The sequence below is a fragment of the Alternaria rosae genome, assembly GCF_020736505.1.
Source record: "Alternaria rosae strain MPI-PUGE-AT-0040 chromosome Unknown BKA58scaffold_1, whole genome shotgun sequence".
In the NCBI taxonomy this organism is placed as follows: Eukaryota; Fungi; Ascomycota; class Dothideomycetes; order Pleosporales; family Pleosporaceae; genus Alternaria; species Alternaria rosae.
In genome coordinates this window covers 983,330-1,000,652 of record NW_025763570.1, presented here as the reverse complement: position 1 = coordinate 1,000,652, position 17,323 = coordinate 983,330, and the positions used below count along the sequence as shown (strand labels likewise).

Below are 17,323 nucleotides of genomic sequence, written 5' to 3'. Positions count from 1 at the left end.
TCCGCAGCGATGAAGACATTTAATATTTTGTCGTGGATGGGATTGGTCGCTGTTGTCGCAAGTGAGGGTCTTCTTCCGCCACGCGGGCCTCTCTTGAACATCTCAGCCCTTCACATTTCCAGGAGGAACGCCATTCCAATCGACTTTGCTGCCTTTAACCCCGCGGACCCCGGCTTCCTCGTCCATACCTCGGCAATCAGTGATGAAGAGTATGAAAAGGCGGTATGTCGAGGCCAGAAACTCTTCCTCGCGATGACTAGAGATGGCAACCAAGGCACACGTTACATCGATCCGCTAAACAGCCCTTGGGACGGCAACCTCGAGAAAGAGGGCTTGACCTGGGTAAAATCTCTCATGTACGAACCGCGTGTGAGACATACACTGACTTCGTACATCGTCATTTTAGGCCTGGGATCTGTGGACGGACGAGGACTCTTGGTGCGCCTTCGGTCACCAAGGGATGACAACCGCTTTCAAAGCTCTCAGCATCAGCGATAAGTCGCTCGACGACGGAGGGGACAATCAGTGTTTCAGCGCCTTCCACTACAACAGTCCGGCCGTTCTCTTTGATCCAAAAGATCCCTTCTACCTGGATGACCCGGATCATCGGATGTTGCCAATCGACAAACAATACTATCTTGATCCATCGGGCAAGAGGCAGCGGGTAAGTTGGATTTGCGCATCAGCCTGCTAAGCCGAACATCATAGCAAATTACGGGGGTGACTGATATAGAGTACAGTGCACATGTTCCACGTACACGTTTGGCGTCAATCCCAAGGCGGGCGTACTCTCCTTCGTCTCGCGCAGTAGTCCCTTCGAAACCGCAAAGATGCTCTGGAAATACACCCCACAAACCTCTGAGCTACCCGAACTGCGCGCCAGCTCTGACTTCGCATGGGGCCTCTGGAATAAGATACGCGGTAAAGATAACCTCGGTGACATCCGCAAGATTTTCAGCCTGTACATCTCGAACAAAGAGACTCAATCTATCATCGATAGAGCCCTCGCTAAACAGGACATCAAAGAGCCGAAAAAATGGCCAGGAACGGAGATTGATCCAAAGTCGGAGGAAGGACTGGCGATCATCGGTGAGTGTCTTCCTCTGACATCGTGGCGTTATTCTCTCAATTACTGACAAGATCTCTCAATAGGTTCCGCCAACGGCCGAGCCGCAGGTTACTTTCTTGCGCAACATAAGCGCCAATTGGGCAAAAACAAGTACATCTCCAAGATCAACGTCTTCCTGACCGATAAGGAAAACCCAATGAGGAATATTCTCTTTTATGTTAACGATGTGCCCTCGCCACCGCCGGACATGTCGGAGCCGGAAGACAAGGACAAGGGCAAGGATAAGGGCACTGGATTGGTGGAGTCGACCCTTGTTGATGGGGATAGTGATGGGACAAGCCTTGTAAGACGTCATGTGGTTCTTGCAGGTCGCTGAAGTTAGCTATACGGAGGCCACTGTTTGGTGCTGCGCTTGGAGTAGATGGTTTCGTATACATGAAGGAAACGATTAGACTGCTTTACAACATTAATATAAACCATCAATACGTAATCATTAGCACATAGCGGTCCTTTTCTCGAAGTAGCCATCAGCTCCTCATCAAAAGCAATCAATGTATGTATACATTTCAAAATCGAATTTGTCTGCGAGAAAACATCATGGAACTTTTGCCCTCCTCATTCCAACTTTCTCTATCTCTATCACGACTTCGAAAAGATTTTATGACTTCTCACAATGCTCCTCCCGTCTTCAGACCGCTCCACGACTCGATCCTCATCCTCATCGATAGTAATAGGCTCATCCAGTATAACGTCTCGCATCTGGATCTCCTGCGGAGGAGGTGGCGGAGGATACGGCGCCATCTTAACAACGAAGCACAGATACGGCAACGCTGGCACCCCCATAAAAGGACTTCCTGGCGCGCCCTGGAAAACATGTATAGCCGACACATATCTGTTGTGACCAAACTGAGGTTTATGTTGTCCGAGCAGGTATCCTGCGGCAATTCCATTCGGTGATCCTAGAAGTCATACATCAGCACTGTGTAACATCCTGCAAACAAGAGACCGTGTGAAACTTACCTAACAAAGTCCAGTATTCCGCAGCCATGCCAGCTTCAAATACCTCTCCGGGCCAAGGTCGCGCCTCTCGGCCTTCCAAAGCGCGCGTGATGATGGCGCGTGTATCTTCGTTGGTGATCCTGTGGGAGATGATGTAGTTGATGTTGGCGAGGTTCCCGGGGCTCATCCTTTCCCATAGACCCCAGGCGATGTCTGAACTCGAAGTGAGAGCGGGTAGCTGGTCTCGTGGAGCCTGGGCTACGCCCCATAATTGTTTGGCCGCAGATTGGGCTGACCGGCGGTTGATCATGTGGATGACGCCGTCTTGCGCGTTGATACCGATGGTGTGAAATGCGCCCGTGACTCTGTAGCTCCTTCCATTTGCAACGTACTGCTGTTGGTTTCTGGCTGGCAGCTGGCCGTTTGGCAAGCGCTGGACTGCGGGGCTGTCTCTGTGGACGTAGGAGAAACACTTGTTAGGTCCCCCATCCGGTGCACTTCTCGCGCTGATTCCGAGAGCCTTCAGTGCGGTTTCAAACATCGGCTTCATGGTGAAGTCGCACTCGTCTTTGATGTCACGGTTCTCGCTGTTGTCTAAATAGCCCCACTGCGCGAGCTCATTGACTAGAGTGCCAGTCCATGGACTGTTCAAAGGGGTACCAAATCGCTGGGCCTCCTGTGGATTGAGGGTGTCCATGAGCTGAAGTTTCTGGCCTCGGCAACCGGCCGTCTGCCAGAGGAAGTCGCTGGCCGGCGCGATGGGTGCTCTTTTGAGTAGGCTATGGCCATCTTCAATGACCAGACTCGAGGAATCGACTGACGTCTCGTTGATATAGGGTGATAGAGCCTCACCCACGATGAGATCTAGGAGCGCGGTGAGACATGGAAGTAGGTGGACTTTCATGCTGTAGATCAGTGTAAGGTGGTAGGCGCTGCGGTGAGAGAGTACATGAGAGATGTAAGCGAGTCTATTGAGTGAAGGGCATCAGTTCCGGTAACGCGACGTGCGCGCACCCGAAATAATGCGAGTGGCACTCGGAGTGTTTGCAATCTGAGTGAAAGATTCATTGAAAGTAAGCAGCAAGAGTCAGAAGCGTTAGCGTGGCAATTCTAAGAGTGAAAGACGCAGTCATCAATCAACTTGGAGAAGCATTTGGATAAGCTTATGGCACAACCCAAGCATATATATCTGTGAGTCGGTGTAATCTGGCCCAAGTCGTATACGGAAGATCGCACTCTTACAACTTCGCCCGGAGCACATGCTGTTTCACAATGTTCTTTTCACCGGAACTTCTCTTGGCCACTTCTACCGCTTGCGCTGGTGGCGGTATAAGAACATCGAGTGGATCATCCGGTACCTGCGGTGGTGGGTAGGGCGCGGGTTCGATATAGAAGAAAATATGGGGTGCCGATGATCCTGCGTTTGCGCGAAAAACGCGAATCACGCGGACCCAGCGGTTGCCACCTAGTTGGCTCTTGTGTTGAGCGAGGAAATATCCGACTGCCCTGCCGTTGGGGGATCCTATCGCGTAGTTCTGATCAGTTTCGTGTCATAATAGAAATATGCAAAGCTTCACATGGGTAAGTATAGGGAAGAAACGAACAGCACGTACCCAAGATAGCCAGATAGCTGTCAGTGTTGTACAGGTAGTCGACCCCCGGCCAGACTGGAATCTCGTCCAACGCGGTTCTCTTCATCGCCCTGTCGATAATCTTTTCCGTTTCGGAATTGACGACTGTCAAAGATCCTATCAACTTGATGTTCCAGAGCTTGTCGCCACTCGCTCGCCTCCAAAATGCCCATGCTAGATCAGAACTCATACGCAGAGCCGGCAACTCATCTAGTGGGACTGTATGCTGATCCTCTAGACCCCATAAGTTGCGGGCTTCGAATGCGGGAGAGCCACGTCGAAGAAAGAATAGCGCGCCTATATCTGGATTGACGAAAGCGGTAGCAAAACCGGCTGTGGCCTGAATTGCGATCGGTTGAGTTAGCAGGAGGTTGCGAGACCGTGTCGGGACTCGAGATATGAACTCACCCTGTATAATCGACCATTGACGTCATAGTACTGGTCGTTTTTAGGGGGCAGGTTTCCGTGTTCATCCCTCTCAATAGCATCACTGTCGCAATGTTTTACTGAGAAGCAATAGTTTGGTCCGCCGTAGAGGTGGCTGCCTGTAGTGGTTCCGAGGTTTTGGAGGACAGTCTTGAGGAAATCGGCGTTGCACTCTGTATCGGGATCCGCAACCCAATCGTTCCAACCCCACGTAGCAAGTTCGTTCCTCATTTCGCCGTCCCAGGGAGAATTGATGGGAATCACGAATCGTGCAGCTTCCGGTGCGTTTTGGGTGGTCCCGAACAACATTTTTACACCCTTGCATTTTGCTGCATGCCAGAGCGCATCGTCGGCAGGTTGTAGACCGAAACAAAAGTCGTCCTCGTCGTCCTCGTCACCTCTGGCGTTCAGGCTGCGGCGATGCCAGCGGCACTCAGGAGTCTCTCTCTTGACATTGGTGTCATTGCGCAAAGCTTCAGTCGCGCCAAGGACAAAGAGACCGGCGATAGAGATGAGGTGTGTGAGTTTCATCGTATGGAATCGTAGTGTCGCGACGGATTGACAAGGAAAGAAAGGTGTGACTGTGTTGACTGTAGGCTACACTAGGCAAGCGAGCGATGCTAGGGTGCTTAAGCAAGGGTGAGTGACCGGGACGCGGAAGTAACTCGGAGCAAGTGCGACCTGCCTGCGAAGTGAAAGAGAGACTGGCGTCAGAAAGCTAAGGCAGGCACGACCGCACACCGGGATCTCTAGCATGTGGAAGACAAGAACCCACTTTCGCAGCAAACGTTGCGGCCATACTGTCTCTCGCAATGGTCCGTGAATTAGTAATATGTGAGCAGTGTTGATGTGAAGGTGCCTGGTTTAAGGAATTCTGAGCAACACATCCAGCCTCTTGCAACACGCTACCTCTTCCCCATCAAAGCTTTGCCCAAACGACATATTCTTTAATCAAATCCTCCCCATTCCTACTCCTCCTCACTGTCTTACCCTCTCGAACCACCGCGCTACCCTTCTCTGCCAGTTTCTCCGGCGCACCAGGAGGTCATTCGGCGGCTCCGGCATCGCTGATATTTTCTTATCAACATGAAAAATGATGTTAGGCTCGTCATCAAACTCATCGCCATCATTCCTGAATATTGTGATCTTATGAATGAAATTCGCGCCACTGAGCTGCCTCTTGTGTTGTAGAAGGAAGTAGCCAGCGCCGAGCCCATTTGGCGAACCTAGGCAAGTGTCAGAGCGAGCAGCAGTGGATGTACAGGAGGAATAGCGTACCAATAAGCGCAAGAGCAGCCTCAGTTTCAGCCTCATTATCCGATTCAACAACAATTTCCGTTCCCGGCCATCTCTTCAGCTCAGTCTCTCCCACCGCCGCCAATGCCTTCGGTATGATGGTCTCAGCCGTTTGCGTATTGACAATCTGAAGAGCCATAATCATTTTGATCTTCGGTTCGCCAGGAACCCTGTTCCACAGCGCCCAAACTAAATCAGAACTCGAGCGTATCCTCGGCAAGTCAGCTTTATCGACTTGGTCAAGCCTGAGATTCCAGAGGTCTGCGGCTGCTTGCTCGGGCGAGATTCGATTGAGGAAGTAGAGAATTCCGTCGTTGCGGTTTATACCTACTGTACTGTGGGCACCGGTGACCTATCACGTTGTTATAAATTGGCCTGGCGGACAATGTGTTCATGGGACTGGAGGTTGCTGACCTTGTACGTCTTCCCATCCGCCACATAACGCTGACTAGACAGATAAGGCATCTTCCCATCCTTGTCCAGAACGACCGTAGGTCCATTGCTATGCTGTAATCTGAAGCAATGATTCGGTCCACCCTGGCCTACCGATCGTGTATCAACACCAAGAGTATCGAAAGTGTTCTTCATCTTCAACGTCTCATCAAAGTCGCATTGCTCGTCAACCTTTGCATTCTCCTCTTCGTCATCGAGCCAACCCCATTTTCTCAGGTCGGGCTTTAGGTCGCCGTCCCATGGGCTCTGTGTGTAAGGCCATTGCAGCATCGCGTTGCTTTCTTCTTCGTTGAGAGACATGGCTCGGACGAGGGCAGCGCCACGACAATAAGCCTTGTTCCATATGGGGTCGTGCTCTGGGGGCGGCGGTGTATCGACAGCAAGTAGGGGATCTGCGGCGGCAACCGAGACTTTTGCGCTTGAGTTGATGGCAGTGAATTCTTCATGTAGCTCGTGTCTAGATACGACTACGCTTGTAGCCGAAGCAACAAGACAGACGAGACAACCGTAAAATAGCAGCTTCATCTCAAGAAAGGGTAGTAGTAATAGTTTGGAATGATAAGAGCAAGGGGTTTGAATGGAGGTAAGGTCTAGACAGGGATAAACTCCTGACTTGAATCTGCAATGTCTACCACGACGCAATTATAGAGGCGTAAAGGCCGCATTAAGCCTCTAGGTACGAGTGAAACCAAGTTCACAAGACCCGCTTTTCACCGACGTCCAAACGCTCAAGCCCCCCATTTCTTCTTCAACGCCTCCACCTGAGTCGCATTAACGCCCAACACACTCCCGTGCCTAAGATTTTGAGGCCAAGCGCTCCTATCACTCGCTGTCCATTGGCCGCCTCTTACATTGGTACTCTCATAGGGTCTATATCCATCGGCGCCATAGAAGTCTAGCAACAGGTGCGCCTTACCAGCGACTTGGTTGTCCCAGTAAGGCGCAGGGCCCTCTACGCCAGACGCGATGATCGCATTCGCACCTGCGGGCCTAGACCACGTACCGAAAAGTCCGTTGGTCGAGATCTCGGTAAAGACTGTTTTCGCGCTTTCATCCTTCAAAAAGCGCGCATAGGCGTTGTTACCGAGAGCAAGGAATTCCTGGTCGATGATGTTGGTGGGTGATCGGTTGATGTAGTCCTGAGGGGTGGTAAAGGTCTTAAAGTCCTTGGTGTATGCGTAGCGGATGCGAATAGACGAAGGTGAACCTGTGTGTTGCGGGTCGGAAGTGGGATAAAACTTGCTCGCCCAATGAACGAAGTATTGGCCTTTGGCTTCGTCGAAGATAGCACTGGGCGCCCAAACCATTCCCGCGGTTGAGTCCTCAACGGTGACGAGGCGTTCGTTGGTCCATGTTACAAGGTCGACGGATTCCCAGACAAAGATGCCGCGAGATCCCGTACGTTGAGATGCATCCCACGTTGTCTTTCCGATATTCAAGTCGGTACCAATGATGTACCACTTTTTGCCAGCTTCAGCTGCTCCACCAGATATGATGGCTGGATCGCGAACTCCAAGAGTACCTTTCGTAGGGTTAATGACAGCTTGGCCCTTGTTCAAAGCAGTCATGGAGTTGGCGTTGTTGCCATTGGAGAGGTAGAAATAGACAGACGGCTTGTCGCCGAGGAAGAAGACGCCGAGATAATTCGTCAGAGACGTATCAGCACGAGATGCAATGGTGTATCTTGAAAAGTCGAGGGTCTGTGACGGAAGAGCAAGTATGCTAGGAAGCAGGGTACATAAAGTGAGCAGACGCATCGTGAAAGAAACTCAGTAAGCCCGGATATGACGAGTAGACGAGAAGGCGCAAGGTCACTTATAAAGGCTGTAGAATAAAGTTCTATCCGGCGTTGCCATATAGTCTGTCAAGGATACGACGTCACGAGCGTTCCGCAACGGCTGTTCCTCCCAAGACGGCTAGGTACCCAAGCCTCAGTGAACCGTAGGAACGTCAGACCAGGAGTGTGACCATTTTTGCGGGGTAACGCAGTCACATAGTCAGTAGAACCTCTTCTGGTAGGTGGGTCTGGGGATAGATTAAACTTGGATATGGGGTGTGGTATTTCTCCGGCGCTACCGGTTTCCAAGGCGCTATATGGGCAGCCTCGGTAGTTCGGCCTAATGCAAATGCCAAAATAAGATCGCTCTATCGACCAGAATAAGAAGGCAGTCGAATTCGTATAGTCTGTTTTGGCGTTCTGGGGCGCAGGAAATATTTGCGACTGTCCAGTAGTCGACCTCATGCACTCGTCGAGCTTCGAAGCTGGTTCTGCATAAGCCACCCTCACTAGCCATGGCAGACTCACCGCATAGTCACCAGTAATACCGTGTTTAACGATCTTTCCGAGACCAGCGCAAATGCACAACACGTTGTGTCTGATTGTGTGAATTAGGAGGCATCCGAGATGTCGTGGGTGCGTGTATGCACTGCTTGCTCTTGTGTACGCTTGGAATGGTCTTTCAACAGCTCAGTCGTCATCGCTATCATAACCAGCTACGAGCATGGTCGATAATTTCGAGGGTTGTGCGGTAGCTTTGACCTGAGGCGCGGGTGTCGAAGCAGGCGCCTTTTTCTTGAGGCCTAACGCAGCGCTGAAGTCTTTCTTTTCCTTCGGCTTCTTGGTGAACGTTGTAGCAACGGGTACCTCGATGGGCGCGTCGAACATGTCTTCGTCAATCGTCTCCTCGCCGATGTCAGGCATGCTCCGATTTGCGAATGCTTGTCGTGCAGCCTCTGCGTCTTCTTCCTCCTGCTTCTTGCGTCGCTCGTCGGCAGCATCGGGTTGTACCTCGGTTCCTTTGCCCTCGCGGTCCGCCTTCTCCAGCCTTGCGTTTCTCGACCTGATCTCGTCGAGAGCGTCCGCGATGGCCATCTCGGTTTTGGCATCGATGACCTTTGTCTCGAGTTCTTTCATCGCGTCACGCTCTGCTTCCTCCCTTTCTATGCGATCCAGGCGTTCCTCTTCGGTCTCCTCGTTGAGCTTGGCCTCTCTCCACGGCTCAAAATTTCTCTTTGCGCCACGCTCGCATTCGTAGTCCATGTTCTTAGGGTCTGTCTTGAAGGTGATCTCGCCGGAGCATCGCGTGCATCGAATGTAGAAGCGGAAGATGGCGATGTTGTAGTACTTTTGGTCGGTCGTCTCCTTGCGCGCATTGAACTTGCGGCCTTTGTAGATGAACTCGCCGCAGTGTGTGCATTTCATGGAGAAGGGCGCCATGAGGCGAACGGTCATAAGCTTGGGACCGGCATTCTTGGGACCGCGCTGGCGCGTGATCTTCGAAGGATCGAAATCCGGTGGGTAGTACTTGGTAAGCACTTTTCGTTCGGACATGGCTGGGGGTTATACGACGTCTGGTGTGGTGCGGCGCTGATCGGGTGCTTCGAGTTGAGGTGTTGAAACAAAACGTAAGCTGTATGCTGCGCAAATGAGGGTGTCGCGTGTGATATGGATGAGGTCGTGTGGCGTGTTGGATGTTAAGTGATTGCTAGAAATCACGTCTAGGTAACGGCAACCTTAGCGCGGAACTTTTGGCTGACTAAGGCGGCCCGCTGCTGCAGGCACCCCGCAAACATGTGCTCTCGCGTCGGGCAGGCGCGACCCTGGCACCAAACACCGCGCCGCCGCCGACCGCAACCACGACTGGGGATATCTTTTGGGACACATTTACTAACCCGCCTGAACAGACTATACCCAATGCGATAGAGAAGCTATGGAGAAATATTTACGCGAGTGGCGCCAGGAAGCCCTCAATCGCTGCCAGTACGACACAGCCATCTTTGTTGCAGACAAGCTGCTGGCACTGACGGGTATGGTCTAACACTCGACATGTCAACTTATACTGATAAAACCGCATAGATGACGATCAAGATGCATTCTGGCTAGCTCAGGTGCACTTCACCACCGGCAACTACAACAGGACACAGTCACTCCTCGCACGCGGAAATCTCGTTGAGCGGACTCCCCAATGTCGATACCTCGCTGCGCACTGCTCTCTGAAGCTGGGAAAATTGGAAGACGCACTGCAGATACTGGGCGACAAGAACCCGACCCATCTAATCTCGGCGCCAGGGAACACGCGCACCAAACTGCGGCATGTCGACGTCAACACACGGGCCGGCGCAAGACAAACCAAAAATGGCTCGCGCAACGAGCGCCTACCCACGAGCGAAGAGCGTGATAGAGAGGATGTTAACAACATCAAGTCGGAAGCAGGCATGTGCTACCTCCGGGGCGTGTGCTATGCAAAGCAAAACTCCTTCGATCGGGCCAAGGAATGCTACAAGACCGCGGTACAGATCGACGTGCAATGCTTCGAGGCCTTCGATGCGCTCATGTCCAACTCACTGATGGCACCGGAGGAAGAATGGAAGTTCCTCGAATCGCTCAACTTCGACACTATCAACGTTGCCAACAACCCTTCCTTGTCACAAGAGGCAGCGTCCTTCACCAAGACCCTCTACACAACACGTCTGTCTAAGTACACCAGACCAGAAGAATTTGCGAACGCGACCGAGACACTCACCACCCACTACAACCTTGGCGAGAACCCCGACATAGTCCTCTCCAAAGCTGACCTTATGTTCACCCTGTGCCGATTCCGCGACACTCTCGCCCTCACGTCGGCCGTCCTCGCAAACGACAAGTACAACTTCAACATCATGCCCATACATATAGCGTCCTTGCACGAGCTTGGCGAAAAGAATACCCTCTTCCTGCTTGCACACGAACTCGCAGACACGAACCCCTCAGAACCATGCGCATGGTTTGCCGTCGGTACCTACTATCTCGCAATCGGTCGCATAGCTGAAGCACGCCGCTATTTCTCCAAATCCTCCATGATGGACCCACACTTTGGCCCTGCATGGATAGGCTTCGCCCATACGTTTGCCGCAGAAGGGGAACACGATCAAGCCATCTCCGCCTACTCCACCGCGGCACGCCTCTTCCAGGGCTCACATCTCCCACAGCTCTTCCTCGGCATGCAAAACCTTCAGTTAAACAATCTGAGTCTATCGCGAGAGTACTTGAAGACGTCGTACGATCTATGCGAGAACGATCCTTGCCTTCTTAACGAGATGGGCGTTGTCTACTTCCACGAAGGACAATTACTGGACGCTATACAATTCTTCCGCCGCGCGCTAGCCTTCTCAGAGCAGAACGAAGCAGACCCCGATGCCTGGATACCCATGCGGATCAATCTCGCACATGCGCTTCGCAAGTGTGAGCAGTACAGCGAAGCGCTCGAGACATTCGACGAGGTGCTTCGCCATGGAATGAAGGACCCGAGCGTCTTCACCGCAAAGGCCCTGGTTCTCCTAAACCTTAATCGGAGCTGGGACGCTATCATCACCTTGCACGAAGCTCTCGCTGTCTCGCCCCAGGATCCCATGGCCACCGATCTTCTCAACCGCGCGTTAGAGATCAACGAGTCGGATAGCGGACTCCTCGAGTCCGGAACAGCGGCAGGGTCAGACATGGCAGGAGACGCAGATGAAGACGAAGAGATTGAAGAGCTAGAGCGGCGGATGAACGGCAAGCTACGTGAAATCGAACAAAACCGCGTTGCGGGCAGGCAAGGCCGCAGGAGGCGACATGCGCAAGGCGCGGCAGAGGAGGATCTCAGTGCGTTTGGGGAGAGCATGGTCGTGGATTCGGATGAGGGCTAGGTTTTCGAGCGATACTTTTGGATAAGCGAACAACAGCTCTAGGTTTGGATTTCCTTCATAGGCAGAACATGGACTACACGACTGTAGTAACGTAGTCTGGCAGGCGTCAAATGGGCTTTGGATCATGGCATAGCGTGGAGTGAATGGGGGTGTAACGTCTTTTGCATAGCAGATACCATATCATAGGCGTTTTGTTTCTCTTCAAATAACCACTATCTCCTCGACTCTATGCGCTTTCGGTCCGGAAGTACCAATCGAGTTCTTCATTACAGTCAGTAAGCCGGGATACCAGCAGTCAGCGTCTCCTTTCCGCACCTTTAGAGTATCCCCACTTCCTCATCACCGTCTCGATACCCTCTCTCGTGGTCTTCCTCGCATGTTCCCTGCTCTTTCCACCCTTCAGCAAGGCATCATAGTCAGTGTGCCTATGCCGTATATGCGCAATGACGGCAAACAAGATCTTCCGTGATAATGGTATCGAGCTCGTTCGACCGACTCTACCAGAATGCTTCTTGAAGCCGTGCTTGAGTACCGCTTTCTCCTCTGACGCCGGGATCTTCGGGAATTGCACGTCTATCTCAGCTGCTGCTTTCGTGATGTCAGTCGCATCACGTTTTATTGTGGCTTCCCGACGAGTTGATAGCGTTTCTTTTGCCTGCTTATTGACCTTGTGCAGGACGCTCAAGGGGATGCGGATGCCAGTCGTTCTCTTTTGGTCGTCGAGGACAATGTACAACGGGCGGCCGGTTTCGTGGGTGAGTTTGCGGCAGTGTAACGTCTTGTAGCGGTCGCCTTTCGGAAGGAAGCCGTAGGATTTGGGTACCGGTGACTTCTGTGTGACTGTGATTTCTTGACGCATGGTTATGGTGGAAGCTGTGTCGCCTTCAGAGGGAGTTTAGTGAATTTCTGTCTTGTGTCCATTTGGTATAGCGGCTCTTGGATCGTGATACAGTGTCGGCAATGTTCATCGCGTTCTTTGTATATGCCCAAATGCCCTCGCGAAAGGAGTGCAGACAAAGCGATCGTGAAGCGTTAGCGTTGTGAGAACGCGTCTCGACGCGTCCATCGATAGCTTACGTCATTGAAAGTGTCCAGCGCTAGGCCCAAACAGACGAGCACATGTGACCGCATCTCCATCAATCGCTCCATCGCTCCTTCTCCACAGTCCCAGGCCCTGCATGTGTTATTCCTCAATGCGATCGCAGCGTCGGAAGCCTTATAAAGTGCACTGTGCCCCAACACGCAACTGATGTAAATGCCCATCCTCCCCCACGGTTTCGGAACAGTCGGCATCCAGGTGCTAAGTTTGGCACTCAGACGCGTTAGTCCCACCATCGAACACCAATCCGCGACACAGCTGAGGCTTGCCTGACTCCACAGGAGCTATGGCCAGCACGATGACGACGCCTCAGTGGCTTACCGCTATAAATCCTCCAGCCACAGTTGTGGACCCTTACTTCTCACAGTTTGACAGCTACCCTGGTTCTCCGCTCGGTTTAAACCCTTCTGGCCATGTCAATTAGACCCTTGAAGAGATCGGATACGACACTGAGCGATGATACTGAGCTTGCCAACATCACGTATAACGACAAGTACGTTGTCGTATACGACTTCGGCAATGTCGGTATGTTAAGTCATTGAGGCATAGCAGGTGGAGCGGTAGGCTGACGACCACAAGATGACGATATTGCCATTACAGAATGCAAGACACTATTGCATGACCTAGAGGCGGCAGGCCTCAATACTGAGGTGCGCCCTGGCTATGACCAAACACTACTCGTGTTTGTCCAAGCGCCCAGAGATCTACTTGGTAACACAGTCTACAAGTCACGGTACGTTGAGCTCACCCATAGAGTCGCCATCTGAATGTGACGCTAGATAGGTATATGCAGAGTCAAAGATTGGCTATACGGCATTACCAAAGATCATCCTGGCGGCACCGCAAAAACCGTTGTTACCGCAGCTTTCGAGGCCGAAGATCTGCTTTCTATGTACCACCTTGTTAATTGGCGCAAGGAGCTTGGGGGCGCAGGTATCACGCCGGAGTTTCCACCATGGGAGAATGTGACCGCAATCTTCCCGTTGCATAACTCAGGTGCGAACCGCGCATTGTTGGCCCATCTGAGCACTCGAGTGTTCTTGGAGCCCGACGACCTGGACCGTATCCGTGATCTATGGGGTGCCAAAGTTGCCTTCTACTTCGCCTTTATCCAAACTTACTTCCGATCCTTGGCATTCCCTTGCGCTGCTGGTGTATTTGCCTGGGCGTTCTTACCGAAGTACTCTCTGGTATTCGCACTGCTGATTGGAGTCTGGTGTACCGTGTTCTTGGAGTATTGGAAGATTAAACAGACCGATCTCGCCATCCGATGGAATGTGAGAGGGGTCGGCGACCTCAAAGTCAACCGCCCGCAATTTCGCTACGAGCAAGAGGTCATCGACTCAGCTGGAAGAGTTCGGCATGTGTTTCCGAGATGGAAGAGGATCGTGCGGCAACTTGTAGTCATTCCATTCGTCCTCGTCAGCACTATGTTACTCGGTATTCTTATCGCGTTCGTCTTTACCATCGAGACCTTCATTGGAGAAGCTTACGAGGGGCCCTATAAATTCTACCTAGTCAGTGTGTTCCTAGTGGCGCCCGTTGATATTCACTAACAATCAACTAGGAATACCTGCCTACGGTCCTTCTTGCTGTTTTCTTACCATATGCGACGAACTTTCTGGAAGACATTGCTACTGCGCTGACGGAATACGAGAACCATCGAACAGCTGATCACTACGAGATGTCGCTCACTCAAAAGATCTTTGTGCTCAACTCAATCACCAACTATCTACCAATCCTCCTTACGGCATTCGTATACGTGCCATTCGGCGGGCAGATTATACCGTTGCTGGAACACATTATCGATGCCACGCTAGGCGCGCAGAACAGATCCAAGATGATGTTCAAGGCCGACCCTGACCGGCTGCGTAACGAAGTCATCGCGCTCACTGTAACTGGACAGGTCTCGAGCGCAGTCGAAGAGCTCGCGCTACCTTGGCTAAAGACACAGATCAAGCAATGGTGGCGTGATCGACAAGCTAGCCGAGCACAAAACCGCAGCAGTGACTCGTACGAGAGTCCAACTGCAGAAGATCCTGCGGAATCTCGCTTCCTACGTCGCACGAGACGACAAGCCTTGAGACCATCATACAACGTCCAAGAAGACATCGCAGAGATGGTCATTCAATTTGGCTACCTTGCGCTCTTCAGTCCCGTGTGGCCGCTAGTGCCGATAGGCTTCTTCATCAACAACTGGATCGAGCTGCGGTCGGATTTCCTGAAGATCTGTGTCGAGCATCAGCGTCCTCACTCAACACGTAGCGACGGCATCGGGCCGTGGGTAGCCAGTCTAGAGTCATTGACATGGTTGGGGAGTATCTCCAGTGCGGCCATCGTCCACGTATTCGGTTCCCAGCAATTTCTTGGCCAGTATCTTGGCTTGAGCACGTGGGCCAGCTTACCAGTGACGATCCTCATCTCCGAACACATCTTCATGGGCTTCAGGGCTGCTGTGCGATTTGCCCTGTTCAGAATCGGTTCGGAGCAGACTCGGAAAGAGCGAGCAGAACGATATGCGAGGAGAAAGAAGCATCTGGACGAGCTAGAGGCAACTGCAGAGAAGAAGTCACATCTTGACGTAACGGAGCGTGAAAGGCGTAAAAGCGTTCGAATCAATGCAGCCGACATGTTCTGGACCAAACAAGCCGAAGTGGGAGCCAGTGCGGATGCTGGCGTCAGTATCATCAAGGCATTGAAGAGTGCACAGAGGGAGAGCACGATTACTGGTCGAGAGAACAAGATTGATTGAAACGCTGGGCTATATAGCCAGAAGACGTTTCTGCTGTCCCTCCATGTATGTACAAAGTCTTCCACAACCAACCCCAAAATATATACAGAAATTGTGCTAGGTGCACAGTGTTTGACGCGCTTACTTGTTGATAGCAGCAAGGACAGTGTTGTAAGCTGTCTTAGCGTTGTAGTTGGAGTCGAAGAGAAGGGGGTTGCCGTTGGGCCTCCAGGAGTCGTTGTCACGGATACCCCAGACGGTGATACCAACGCAGTTCTTCTGGTCCAAGCAAGCCTTGACGACGTTCTGCCAGTCGGACGTCTGGGCGTTCTGGATGTCAACCTCGGTCATGGCGCACTCGGGGGCAGCTCCGCAAAGCGCGGCCATGGCAGCGGGGGCGTTGGCACCCTGGCCGGATGTGATGTGACCCTGCGAACCGATACCGTCGATGGGGACACCGGCGGCGATCCACTTCTTGACGTTGCGGACCATACCCTGGGTCTTGGAGTAGGACGCTTGGTCCAGGCTGGGCGGTTGTTAGTGCCATGATATTGAGTGTTAGAAGAGGTGCTTACTTGTAGTCGTTGATGTAACGCTTAGCAGCCGGATCGGCGGCCTTGGCTGTCTCGAAAGCAATTCGGACGAAGTCCTCACCGAGGACGTTGTAGAAGACGCTGGAGCGGAGGCTACCGTTCTCCTCGAACTGGGCGAAAGTCAGCATTTGTTGCAAGTAGACCTTAGCAAAGGAATCAGCTTACGATCTCGTTGACGACATCCCAGGCGTAGACCTGGCCCTTGTAGCGGTTCATCAGGGTGGTGATGTGGTTCTTCATGACGGTGGTCAAGGTGGCCTTGTCATTGATCTGCGAGACCCAGGCGGGCAGCTGAGAGTACCAGACGGTGGTGTGTCCACGGATGAGCTTGCCGTTGTCCTTTGCGAACTTGGCAGTCTGGTCGGCGTTGCCGAAGTTGAAGTTTCCACGCGAGGGCTCGGTGGCATCCCACTTCATGCTATCCGGCAGTTAGCACCGCATACAACACCGCGTCCAGGGTTGGAAAGACTTACGAGTTCTCAGGTGTAATGGCACCGAAGTTCGCCTTGATGATAGCGGCGTTCTTTCCTTGGTTGAGACGGCCTGGGTCAGCGCAGGTACCGAAGTACTTTCGGCCCTTTGCCTTCATGGCAGCATCGATGCTCTGAGCGGCCTGGCGCTCATCGAGAAGAGCCTCTGGCTCAGCAAAAGGCGCAGCCTGGACCAGCGCGGCGGCGGACAAGATGGTGACGAGAGAAATCTTCATGGTGAAATCGGTATATCGAGACTGTAACTGGACTTGGACTGTAAAAGAACGTAGGTTGCTGGATATCTCAACCAAGTCGAGGGTCCCAGACTACTTATACCAAACCTCCAAATTCCCTCGGCCCTATACAGATATTGCTCGCAAGATTAGCGATCTCCACTCCCTCCTTCTCATTACGAACAATATGCATCCACCAAGCCCACCTCGGTCCCTCCCTGCGCATCCGCCACGCAGTACGGGGAAACATGTATGCGTTAGCCCTAGGACAATTACCCACATGTAGCGGAAGACGGACAATTCATCTAACACGCCACAGTACCTGCACGTCGTCGATCAGCCTGTACCCAATGCGCACCCGGCGCTTCCCCCATGCAGTCTAGACAACGAAACGTCGTTGTTTCGCATTAATCTAAATGAAGCTTCCGGCGCCGGTTCTTGTCTTGCTTAGCACCACACGTGTACCCTTCGGAAGTTCGTTTAAGCAGGCTTGGCGCCTTTAATCGCGGTTAAATGCATTGTGCCACAACAACCGATCCCTGCGCGAAGCTGCGTTGCGTCACGGAGGAATGTGAATGCAATCTTTGAGGGTCGATGCGTCGGCGGCGTATTGCCGGTGCCAAAATGTCTTATATCGCATCTGCATGTCGTTATTC

General features: G+C 52.4%; 10 protein-coding genes across 10 annotated transcripts; 3 read left to right on the top strand and 7 right to left on the bottom strand.

Moving 5' to 3' along the window:
• Positions 1–9: 9 nt before the first annotated feature.
• BKA58DRAFT_415808 (uncharacterized protein) lies at positions 10–1,546 on the top strand (the record flags this gene model as incomplete). The annotated part of the gene is made up of 4 exons (XM_046172570.1): positions 10–369; positions 407–664; positions 741–1,089; positions 1,153–1,546. The coding sequence occupies 4 exons, from the start codon at positions 10–12 to the stop codon at positions 1,443–1,445; spliced, it is 1,260 nt and encodes a 419-aa protein (XP_046030550.1). The 3' UTR covers positions 1,446–1,546.
• Positions 1,547–1,654: 108 nt separating this feature from the next.
• Positions 1,655–2,972, bottom strand: BKA58DRAFT_445911 (uncharacterized protein; the record flags this gene model as incomplete). Its single annotated transcript, XM_046174165.1, has 2 exons — positions 1,655–2,028; positions 2,090–2,972. 2 exons carry the CDS (start codon positions 2,970–2,972, stop codon positions 1,709–1,711), a joined length of 1,203 nt encoding a protein of 400 aa, XP_046030549.1. The 3' UTR covers positions 1,655–1,708.
• Positions 2,973–3,144: 172 nt separating this feature from the next.
• On the bottom strand, positions 3,145–4,656 carry BKA58DRAFT_445908 (uncharacterized protein; the record flags this gene model as incomplete). The annotated part of the gene is made up of 3 exons (XM_046174164.1): positions 3,145–3,590; positions 3,682–4,039; positions 4,108–4,656. 3 exons carry the CDS (start codon positions 4,654–4,656, stop codon positions 3,307–3,309), a joined length of 1,191 nt encoding a protein of 396 aa, XP_046030548.1. The 3' UTR covers positions 3,145–3,306.
• Positions 4,657–4,927: 271 nt separating this feature from the next.
• BKA58DRAFT_6248 (uncharacterized protein) lies at positions 4,928–6,500 on the bottom strand. The gene is made up of 3 exons (XM_046175641.1): positions 5,836–6,500; positions 5,404–5,773; positions 4,928–5,351 (listed from the first exon to the last, which is right to left on the bottom strand). Exons 1-3 carry the CDS (start codon positions 6,397–6,399, stop codon positions 5,104–5,106), a joined length of 1,182 nt encoding a protein of 393 aa, XP_046030547.1. The 5' UTR covers positions 6,400–6,500; the 3' UTR covers positions 4,928–5,103.
• Positions 6,462–7,811, bottom strand: BKA58DRAFT_6252 (glycosyl hydrolase). Its single transcript, XM_046175642.1, has one exon. The coding sequence runs from the start codon at positions 7,629–7,631 to the stop codon at positions 6,603–6,605; it is 1,029 nt and encodes a 342-aa protein (XP_046030546.1). The 5' UTR covers positions 7,632–7,811; the 3' UTR covers positions 6,462–6,602.
• Positions 7,812–8,254: 443 nt separating this feature from the next.
• Positions 8,255–9,345, bottom strand: BKA58DRAFT_6245 (mRNA splicing protein-like protein Yju2). Its single transcript, XM_046175639.1, has one exon. The coding sequence runs from the start codon at positions 9,203–9,205 to the stop codon at positions 8,342–8,344; it is 864 nt and encodes a 287-aa protein (XP_046030545.1). The 5' UTR covers positions 9,206–9,345; the 3' UTR covers positions 8,255–8,341.
• A 138-nt stretch (positions 9,346–9,483) lies between these two features.
• BKA58DRAFT_371961 (uncharacterized protein) lies at positions 9,484–11,721 on the top strand. The gene is made up of 2 exons (XM_046169080.1): positions 9,484–9,681; positions 9,731–11,721. Exons 1-2 carry the CDS (start codon positions 9,585–9,587, stop codon positions 11,539–11,541), a joined length of 1,908 nt encoding a protein of 635 aa, XP_046030544.1. The 5' UTR covers positions 9,484–9,584; the 3' UTR covers positions 11,542–11,721.
• BKA58DRAFT_371960 (uncharacterized protein) lies at positions 11,722–12,751 on the bottom strand. The gene has a single exon (XM_046169079.1). It carries the CDS (start codon positions 12,398–12,400, stop codon positions 11,837–11,839), a length of 564 nt encoding a protein of 187 aa, XP_046030543.1. The 5' UTR covers positions 12,401–12,751; the 3' UTR covers positions 11,722–11,836.
• Positions 12,752–13,053: 302 nt separating this feature from the next.
• BKA58DRAFT_433438 (calcium-activated chloride channel-domain-containing protein) lies at positions 13,054–15,392 on the top strand (the record flags this gene model as incomplete). The annotated part of the gene is made up of 4 exons (XM_046173188.1): positions 13,054–13,165; positions 13,220–13,373; positions 13,434–14,157; positions 14,208–15,392. The coding sequence occupies 4 exons, from the start codon at positions 13,054–13,056 to the stop codon at positions 15,390–15,392; spliced, it is 2,175 nt and encodes a 724-aa protein (XP_046030542.1).
• Positions 15,393–15,512: 120 nt separating this feature from the next.
• On the bottom strand, positions 15,513–17,090 carry BKA58DRAFT_445899 (endo-beta-1,4 xylanase; the record flags this gene model as incomplete). The annotated part of the gene is made up of 4 exons (XM_046174163.1): positions 16,438–17,090; positions 16,130–16,382; positions 15,947–16,074; positions 15,513–15,897 (listed from the first exon to the last, which is right to left on the bottom strand). The coding sequence occupies exons 1-4, from the start codon at positions 16,668–16,670 to the stop codon at positions 15,513–15,515; spliced, it is 999 nt and encodes a 332-aa protein (XP_046030541.1). The 5' UTR covers positions 16,671–17,090.
• Between the last annotated feature and the right edge of the window lie 233 nt (positions 17,091–17,323).